The sequence below is a fragment of the Melospiza melodia genome, chromosome 15, assembly GCF_035770615.1.
Source record: "Melospiza melodia melodia isolate bMelMel2 chromosome 15, bMelMel2.pri, whole genome shotgun sequence".
NCBI lineage: Eukaryota > Metazoa > Chordata > Aves > Passeriformes > Passerellidae > Melospiza > Melospiza melodia.
In genome coordinates this window covers 10,583,189-10,593,556 of record NC_086208.1, presented here as the reverse complement: position 1 = coordinate 10,593,556, position 10,368 = coordinate 10,583,189, and the positions used below count along the sequence as shown (strand labels likewise).

At 39.9% G+C, this 10,368-nt stretch overlaps 1 protein-coding gene across 1 annotated transcript; it reads right to left on the bottom strand.

Moving 5' to 3' along the window:
- Positions 1–345: 345 nt before the first annotated feature.
- Positions 346–10,036, bottom strand: DTWD1 (DTW domain containing 1). Its single transcript, XM_063170142.1, has 5 exons — positions 9,680–10,036; positions 7,283–7,558; positions 6,072–6,215; positions 4,933–5,206; positions 346–1,153 (listed from the first exon to the last, which is right to left on the bottom strand). Exons 1-5 carry the CDS (start codon positions 10,034–10,036, stop codon positions 924–926), a joined length of 1,281 nt encoding a protein of 426 aa, XP_063026212.1. The 3' UTR covers positions 346–923.
- Between the last annotated feature and the right edge of the window lie 332 nt (positions 10,037–10,368).

The window sequence follows — 10,368 nt, the reverse complement described above, 5'->3', positions numbered from 1 at the left end:
ACAGCAGCACTACAACCATGACAAAACTCCCATCAGCACAAAGTCTTGCTGAGACTGTTCTAATCTGCCCCTTTACTGCAAAAGGAAAAGCAGAGCAGATTCACAGCCTGCCTAGTTTAAGGAAGCCTTGTCAGAAATATTGTGGTCAGAACCAATATTTGTGGTGCCTACAATATGCCATAGTGACATTTGTTAGGTTAGTGCTCCCTCAAATAATGGTAATATATAACAGTAATAAACACTTAACTAAATTTGTTTGAAGAAGTCTAAAATTACCCAAGAATTTGAGAATAATCCTAATATAAGAGTACATGAATAGTACTACAGAAATCATACATTGTGTAATAGTGTTTAAAGAGACCACTTTTTTATTACTAGAAGAATTTTCCAGAATTAATCATGAAAATATATAATTCATATTCAATTAATATGCTCTTTCATTCTCTATTGCTGCCACTCACCCCAGCAAGTAAACACCATCTGCTCACTCAGTAAGCCTTTGATGCCATGAAGGCAAAATCTGTATTGCTGTGTAAACCACAAAGAAACCATCTGACAGAAGTATTAGTAACAATGGAAAAGCCAGCATGCTAATTCCTTCTTACAGTTAAGAGATCACTCCTTACAGCAGGAGGGGTCAGGTCCTCCACTCCCATCTCAGGAAACGTGCTCATCGCAGTGAGCACATCAGGCCTGTAGGTTGAAGTACAGCAATATTTAGGAAAATGTAACTGTTTTCAAGTAAGTAACTCTAATAAGACTGCTCATGTGAGCAGTTCTACAACCTCAAGCATGCAGGAGGAGGTCTGCAGCTCACTTCTGGACATTATTTAGAGGACAGTCTATTTCCAAAAAAAAAACCTTGTTATGTTTGTGCAGGTTATTATTACAAAAAAAAGTAGTGTCATGCACCGACAGACAGCTTACTTTTTTCCTGCACAACACTTGGCATCTTTAATCAATGTATACATAAATGAAAAGAAAAAAAGCAGATTATCATATTGTCCTTTGTAGCTCTCTTTCAAAATCTCCTGATGATAGTCCACAAGGAAATAATAAATTGCTTCTATTGTGGAAAGGTATGTATCTGGTGTTCCCTTCTGATGACGCCAAAAGCAAGTTTTCCTTGTCTTCAACTCAATTTGCAGTAACCCTGTCAAGGAAAAAAGATGACCTAGATTAGACAATCTGAATTGGTGGCCAGAATGTCAAACAAGACTTTAGCACCAAGACTTTAGTTTTGTTTTCTGATTTTGCTGCTAGCCTGCTCAGTGCCTGCATGAAAATAATTTCTCTTCCTGTACCTACACTTTTGATCTTTAAAACTGAGGCAATAATTTTATCCCCCTTTTTGGATCACTTTGGAATTTGATGAGGTGCTATAATTCCTAGGTTACAATCTTCAAATCTGCAGTTAATTACAAGTTATCCTTTCATTCAAACAGCCACACAGCCCTCAGTAAACTGCAGAGTCGCTTCACATGGCAAGAGTGAAATCCACGCCTACCAAGACTCACCAATGTTCAGAAAATTATTATTTCATCTTTTGCAAAGTTAATACTTTTCAAGTGTAAAACAGAATCCCTTAGACTGTTAGTGTTGCTGAAGTGAGGACTATTTACAAGAGCCAGTTTGTAATTGTACTTATGCTTGTAAAGTAACTGAAATGTCACTGAAATTACTCAGGAGTAAGTATGACAGCATCTTGCAATTAACTTTATTAGATACTAAAAGCATTCCCACTTAAGATGAAAGAGGGAATTTGGTGTCTGTATGGCAGAAAAAAAAATCTTTTATCTACTTTAATCTCTGTAACTATTCTATTATTCAGATGAATTTTAAACAGGATGGGCACTTGGATCATGAAGAACATGGTACACACCTGTCAACAATATCAGAAGCAGATTGTAAAGTCATCTTTTTCTATCACAATCTGATACTCTGTCTCATGGGACAGTTTAATACAGGTAACAGTACAAAAACCAGTATGGTCTAAGAACTGCTTGGAAGTTATGGACAGGGAAGTTTCAGAAAGGTCTAAATTCAGGCTAGAGCCTAGCACTTGTAATTGTACACTTCTAGCCTACAAATTGTGTTTAATTCTTTTCAGTGTAATTGCAAGAGGGATTTAGTTGTTTGCTTTGCAGTTAGTCAAGTATGGTATCCTGCATTGTAGAAGAAATCTCAATTACAGCATTAAAAAAAACCAAACCTGAACAGGAGAGTCTGTCCCTGAATTTCAATGTTATTATTGACATGTCAGAACCAAAACCTCAAAACAGCACACACAGTCTAACTATTACCTCTAATAATCCTACACATGCGAAACTTAAAATAGCAGGAGGAAACTGCATCAAGCTTGTTGCCCTCAAGAGTCTTCACCACCTGAATTCTCAGGCCTAACCAAAATGAAAACTTCCATCAAATTCACAGTGCTTTCACCCTAAAAGCAGTGAAGAAAATCTCAGAGATGATTCCTCCAGCATCAACTCCCAGGTAGTTGTGGTTTGAACACAAACAAAAGTTCACTGAAGGCAAGACCATGGACACTACTGAGCTTACCACAAGTGCAGTATCAGTTACTTTCAAGCAAAAGACTTTAGGACCCTTCATAAAAAAAAAAAACAAAAAAACCACAAAACCAGAGGGGGTTAAGGATAAAATTTTACTGAGCACTTTTCATCTGTACTGGATCTGTATTCAGCCAAAGGCAATGTTTGCTTACAAATACTCACCGTTCACATGAAACCCCACAATGCTAATGAATAAGCTAATAAAATGTTTGGCTGATACAAAGCAGTTACAACTTACAGGGAAAAAAACCAAAGCAATCCCTTTCTTTAACAGTCATGGTGATGCTGCCAATAAGCTCCATCACTCATGTCAGAAAGTCATCATTAACATTAAATTCAACTGTTTGTTTTCCGATCTAGAGATCACTTTTAATGAAGTAATCAATCCTAGACATTACCAACTCTCATGTATTTCCTGTCTTTAACTGATTTAGTTTTGTTTTCTAAAGATATATTAACACTTCTCCAAGATAGAGAACTAATTTTGTTCAAGTTCTCCCAGCTTATTTTAAGATCGATGTACTCATTTGCTTTCTCTTGCAGCACGATTTACTAGATTTACTGTCTATATGAATATAAACTTACAAAACACAAGGCTTTTCTTTATGTTTTCTTGGCTTCATTAATGTTTTCCTTTAATATTTCTTGTAACTTAATCCTAATAAGTATGGCAATTACTTTTTATTTGGAATTATGCACACTCCTTTTTGAGCTTTAACATATGATGGATATTTTGTTGGATGATGACTTCATTTGCAATTGAACTGAAAAATGAAAACAGTTCTCTATTTTTCATGTATGTACAACATAAAAATGTCATCAGTTTATGCCTAAGGAAACTCTGCCCCATTCATCTTGGAAGTGAAAACTGCAATCTCTAAAAGGGGTATTAATGCAATTTATGTTCTTTATGACAGGCACTAAGGAAAGCAATACATGCACAGGCTGTGCACACTGTTACACCCAATGTGTGGATGGGTAAAATTCTCCCATACTAGAAACTGACTTGCATGACACTATTAAACCTCACAGCAATCCTGTAAGGTGCTCAGGAACCCAGGGAGCTGCAAAACAGCTGGAAAACAGCTGGAACCGAGATGTACTAGAAAGGAGAGAGTAGTACATCAAATCAGCATTCTCATGGGGAAACTGGAAACCATTCAAGAGCTCCAAAGTAACACCAATTAAGTCTTTTTGACAAATATATGCATAGGCTTCCATGGAAATTTTCAGTTCCCCTGGCAGCCTCATATTTTCCTTGAATTTGCCCTCTTAAAGTAAGTTTCAAATGCCTTACATTAATGGGTAACATGCAATTCCTCTAATCTTTACAGTAATACTTCAATGTGGCTGATAGAGTATGTTTTGTGTTAAACTAAATACTTATAACAGGATTTTAATTGGCCAATACATCATACTAATGTAGGATTCTTTAATAAGCTGACTAGACAAGGCAACATCCATCTTCTATGCAAGAAAGTCTGTTAAATTCCTTGTAGGTTCCAGTAGTAGTGTATATGTGTGTGTATACATGTATATATGTAATGTATATATATATATATATGTGTATACTGCATATAAACTTGACAACCTGCCTCCCAGCTAAGTGCACTTTTTGCACTAATGAAATTTTGAAACTCCTATTCATCTCAAAAGAAATGGAATGCTATTGCTAAATTGTTTTGTCTTTTGTGGTTTTAATTAGAATGCTTAAATGTAAACTTCTTGTAAAGAACCTAAGACAAAAACTTTTTGCAGAATTACCAATTTCTGCTCTCAGAGTTGGAAGGGTGTGGAGGGCAAGCAGCCATTCCTTTTTTGTCTGGAGTAGTGAGATCATGGAAATGTCCATTAACAATTTGAGGAGAAAGAGAACCCAAGGCATGACAAACCTGTGCTGAACCTCCTAAATCCCTTATTTATCTTGTTGGGGCCTGTCTGCCACAAACTTGTACACAAATGGTCCCATGGGTCTCTGGAAAGCAGGCAGCCACCTGCAAAAAAATCTTCCTGGCTTCCCCTTCAGAGGCCTTTCTAACTACTGTTCTACTGTCTAACATGACAGCTTCCATTCTCTGAGACTGAGGAAATTCACTCCAACAGAGAAGTGAGACAAGTAAATGTAAATGCTTTCTTAGTACTAGTATTATCTTTTTGCAAAATAAATTATATGCCATGAAAAGTAATGGAGTCTTTGGCTCAGGAAGTATTTTACAGCCCTGGAACAGGCTGCTGAATCCCTCATACACAGAGATAGGGGTACATACAAGCTTACATTGTGCTCAGGTCTGTTATAGACATATGTCCCTTAATCATTTATGCAGCAATAATGTCGCAGTATCAACTTGTATTTTTTTACCTTGAAGTCGTTCATCAGTTATTATCTTGTTAGTTTGATTCCAGGTACTGTCAATAAATATTATTTTCTTCAGTCTAGCGCCTTCACTCCTGCTGCTTGAGATGCATTCATCTGGATTTTTTTCTTCTTCAGGTTCTATTTTTGCTTGTTTAGGAAGGGGCTCTCTGGAACAGTCATTGTCACTAGAACAGACACTTTTCTTGGTGTACTTTTGGAGATGGAAAGCAATATCTTTAACTGAAACTGAATTTGGGCCAGGAAATATAAGTGCTATCTGAATGAAGAAAACAAAGAGATCTGAGTGTCAATAAAATCTAACAGAACAACAGGAATTGTTATATTAAAGAACAGAAATTTTCTAACCTGTCTGTAAACATTTAAGTCAGGACAAGATGAAATAGTGTCTCTTAAAAATATTCTATTGTCCAACACAGCATTAAATGCACGTTAAAAATATGTTAATGAATTGAGATTCTTAACAGATTTTTAATTAATGTTACTTCCATGCCTCTACTACCAACTCTAACACTTCTGTATAAAAAGATTTTTCAGCCAAGACAATGGTGTCAGCCCTGAGGAAGTTCAAATGTCACTTGTCACTGCAGTGTATGGGGCAGGAGGGCCAAAAAGGATAGCTTACCATTTAAATGAACATACACATCCAAGTTCATAACTCACTTTTTTTGTGCTCTATGCTATGATAGACAAGACTTGAATTTAAGTTGTTTTCCTTTGTCATAGTGAATGTTAAAAAATTTTAAGGAGGTTGTGAAAAGGTATGTATCTGGTTGCAGCTGCTAAAAATGAGCACAACATTCAACTGCTGTTTAACTTGCTCCAAGATGAATACTTTAAATATAGGCAAAATATTTCTTCAGATACACAGTAAATCCAGTTCTCCATTATGTGAGGAGATGAACACAGAAAATTCAAGGTGGTTAAATAGTGCTGCGGTCTTTCTCAGCTTTGGAGAAAAGGTTACAGTCCATAACTGTGTGTTTGCAGAGCTAATCTTTGAGAGAGCACAGGATGGACTGCACTAATGGAACAGTGGTTTCCTCCCTGCAGGGCACTACCACTGCAGGAGGGAGCTGCACCTCCCCAGCACAGAGCCTGGCCATCTCTAGAGAATCTCTTACTTCATGTCTCTTCTCTTCATACTCTGGAATGCAGGGGTATTTATAAATTGTAACATCATCAGGTGCCAGGAGCTTAGCGTGCACAGCCGTGCTTTTGCCGTCTGTTTCATTTGGGTGTTTAATAATGTCAATCTTCAAAGGTAACTAGAGTAAAAGGAGAAAAAAGCAGTGTTCATCATCATATTTACAAACATCTATTAGAAACTTACAAGAACTTATTAGAACTTACTTAGAAACTTATTAGAATTTACAAGAACTTATCTATTAGGAACAAACAAGAATTTATTCAAAACTTGGAAGAAATTCCTATGGGTGTGTAATTAAAATGTATGTGATGATTTTTTTATAGGTTTAGAACTAAACTAGAGACAAGTTAGAAGAAGCACCTACCTACATTCAATTCATGCAAATAGCTAAGTAAGCAGTGATGCACTTTGGAATGCTGCCAATCTACAGAAATAGAATCAATAAGGTAAGCTGGATGTGCTCTTAATTTGAGCAATAGAATGGCTCTATCTCTATTAGGTATTCATCCAACTGTGAAAATTACTATTTCAATGAAAATATACCTAAGTTTACTAGGTCAAATTTCAAAATTACTTCTAAAGTATTTTTATGATGCTTTCAAATGCCACTGTCTTCAAAATGCATCTTAGATCCTAAATGATATTGCAAAATGTCTCAGTCCTCTCTGATAGTTTCCCCAAGTAAGTCAGCTGAAAGGCATTTCACTACTTATATTTTAACAGTGTTATCTGAATTATAGAACCATGACATATAGGAATGTCTTTTAGGTCACATTTTATGTAAAATTCACCCTTGGTTTTGGACAAATTTTTTGTTCCCAATATAACATTTTCTGGCCAGAGTTATTAGAAACTGAAGAATGTGCAAGAGCACCATAAAGAAACTTTCTACAACTAAGTGGAAACACAGTTGCATGAGAAGCTGAGTGACTTCAGCCTATATTCTCATCTAGAAGAGACATAAATGTTTATGTGAGGATTGGAACATTTTCAGTGTTTGTACATGTAATTCCTCAAGTAAGAACAGTAATTTTATCTAACTGTAGTTTATTCATACTTATAGCTGTGTTCAAAATGAATGTCTGTAAAGAATGAGTCAGAAAAGAAATGGCTGCAGACACTATTCTCTTTCCACAGTAACTAAAACCCCAAAGATATTATAAAAAATTATTAAGAAATACTAACCTTCACAGTTGGAATTTCTTTGGTAGGGACAGTTTCAACAGGAACAAAGCATGTATAACAATAGAACATCCTTGAACTATTGCATCGGGGGCATTTTGATCTCCCACTCTTTTTTGCCTTTTCCAGTACTTGGGATGCTAACTGTAATTGTTGAAGTGGATTATCTTGAATAGATGATGGACTCTGCAGTAGGCTTTCCAAACACTCAGTATTTCTTTTTGCTCCTTGAGCATTTCCTTCATTTAAAAGTGTAGATGAATTTAAAGACATGGTTAGCTGAAACAGACAAAATGTTGTTAAATAAAAAGCCAATTACTATGAACTAATCTACTGGAAAATATTCAGCATTATCCCATTTAAGAACAGGTTTCCTACAACAGAAAGGATAATAAAATCATCTGATTCAAGAGATTTGCATGAGATAAACTGGAAAGAACTCGAGATCTGCATCCTTAATGCAGAGATGCACATTCACTATCCCACTCATGTAAGTCCTGCAGAAGTCTATTATTTCTCTGTTGTTAAGATTTGTGCCTAGAAGTTTATGAAAACACTGTAAGCAGTGTTTATCTGGATAAGCAATCCCATTTGTCTCCAATATGACTACTGACAAGGAATTATATGCCTACAGGATAGAAATTTGTAAGACAAAAGTTAATTGTGCTAATTTAGATCTTTATCCTAAAATTTATTGCGTGTGGGCCAACCAAATAACCTGAATGAAATTCCTGTTGGATAGAACTTTGTGAAATAAAAGAAATTTTCCAGGAGAAGAGCTTGAGGCTGAAAAGTAACAGCTAGAAAAGGGCTTTGGTGCCCAATGTTCCAGATACTAAGTGCTGACCCAGTCTAGACTTCCACAAGTTTGTGTTTTTTAGTACTATTGATGGATTTTTGTCAGGCTTTCCTCAGGATAGCTGTTGTCTCACCCTCTACAGCTGGCACAGAATTTTCACCATGTAGCAAGGCATGAGAAACATGACCATGTGCCCACCCCGGGGCAGACAGAATTAGTGCTGCTGTGCTGTCACAGCCCCCTCTCACTGCTCTCAGCCCCACAGCAGCCCCAGCCAGGAGCCTGCCCAGCCTGCAGTAGTTATAAACTGCCTTTGGCACTTTGTGCTGCATCACATGCAATGAAAGAAGTTCTTCTCAGGATTTACTTTCAGCTAATTTAGGTTTACTTTTTCATGTCAAGGATCACACTTATGAAATCGTGTAGCAAAGTCATGTTTAACAAAAACAAACAAACAGTAAGTCCTGAAATGTAATCCAAAATGAAGCGTTTAAATAAAATCAAGTGTAATGTAATTGGAAAGTAACAAAACCAAAAAACTAAGCTAAGTTTCCAACACCAAATTAAAATCAATTCCAGAAAAAATTGTTATTTTCTGGTAAAATTAAATACTCATGCGTGCTATGATACCTTCCCCTCCGCCTCTGCCAAGGTCTAACTTTTGAAAGGGTCACAGAAGTCCACTCAAATAAACACAAAATCTAATATGCATACGAATTTTCTAGTGCAATTTGCTTTCAAGTTTCTCTGAGATAAAGCCAGTATAGTTTACATCTCAGAGCAACCTGTGCTATTATCAAGTTTCCTCAAGAAGCAGAGGGCGAGAGGCCCTGGAATTGGACATGCATTCCCAGCCTGCAAACTGACTCTCTTCAGCGGAATGTCTTACACTCTGTGCCGCTCAACGGTGACACCCTGGAGCACTTTTGTTATCGATGCTGACAAGGGATACGCTGTGGCCTCAAACTAATAGCTGTGCCCAGGCTGCAGCACTATACATATACAGTACACTTCAGAAAATGACAGACTAGAACTTTGAGATCCAAACCTCATTTCAGACAGATATTTTTAAGACTAAACAACAACTCCATCTGCACCTCATCTCTAAACCCCTGGTAAATCGCTGCCGGTGGAGGGTACCCTCCACACTCCAGCCGCCATTCTAGGACAACTCAGCAGGTCGGCGGTGCACCTCGGGGGCCGTGTACAGCTCAGGGGTGCCACGGCCCCGGCCATGCCGCTGCTCGCTGCTATCAGCCCGGCGGGGTGAGCGCAGGCCGGCTCGGAGCGCAGGTTCTGCGGGGGGACAGCGCAGGGCGCTGGGCGGGCACAGCCCGCTGTCTCTGCCCCGGTAACAGCGCGGTTCTGCCGCTCGGTGTCTGAGCGGCCCCGTCCCGCCGCCGCAGCGGCACCGCGGCCCCCGTGGGCGCACAGCCGCTTCCTACCGCGGGCCGCCCGAGCCCGCCCCGCAAACAGCGCGGCCCCTCGGCGCTCCCGAGCAGCGCTGCCTCCTCTCTCCTGCCGCCACCGCCGCACCGGGACGGGAGCTCCTCAGCCGCTCCTCGCCCGGCTCCAGCACCCCCGCACCGCCCGCTCCTCACCCGCCGCCCGGCGCGACTCCCGCGCGGCCCTCGCAGGCCCCGGAACGAAAGTGCCGGGCTCGGCCGCCGCGGGGAGGCGGGGAACGGAAACAGCCCGGGGCTGAGCGCGGCTCCCGCGGGCCGCCTCTGCCTGAGGGGGCTGCGTTGCTCTGGGCGCCTCACGCCCCGCTTGGGCTGTTCGTGCTTTGGGTCACAGATTCTGGGCAGAAACCACTTCCAGCTCCCTGGGCAGGGGGGAGAACCCCGCCGTTCCCAGCTGGGCCCGCGCCAGGTGTTTCCTGCCTGCGTCCCTGCCCAGCGCTGCCCTCTCCGTGAGGCGGCACCGCCTGGGTGTGAGGCTGCGGCTTTGACTCCCATCAGAACTCCAGGAAAGATAGATCAGATTTTTTTTTTTTTTTTCTCTGTATTTTTCCCGTCACCCAGTAGAATCCTTAGAGCATATTTATTGGCTGGAGGAATTGTGCTGCCACATTCCTCTGCTTGTTTTGAATCTCTCTCTAAAGGGAATATGGGATCTCTTCTGTGGGATTCCTTGGCCTGGTTGAGGATGCTGCTCCATTGTAGCATTTACCCAATATTCAGCCTTTAGGGTGAATTTCGGCTAATCTGCAATCTTCACGGAGCTTCCAGCTTGTAAACAAATTACTGAATACGAGAGAATAGTGGCAGATTTGTCACTTTTTCTTCAG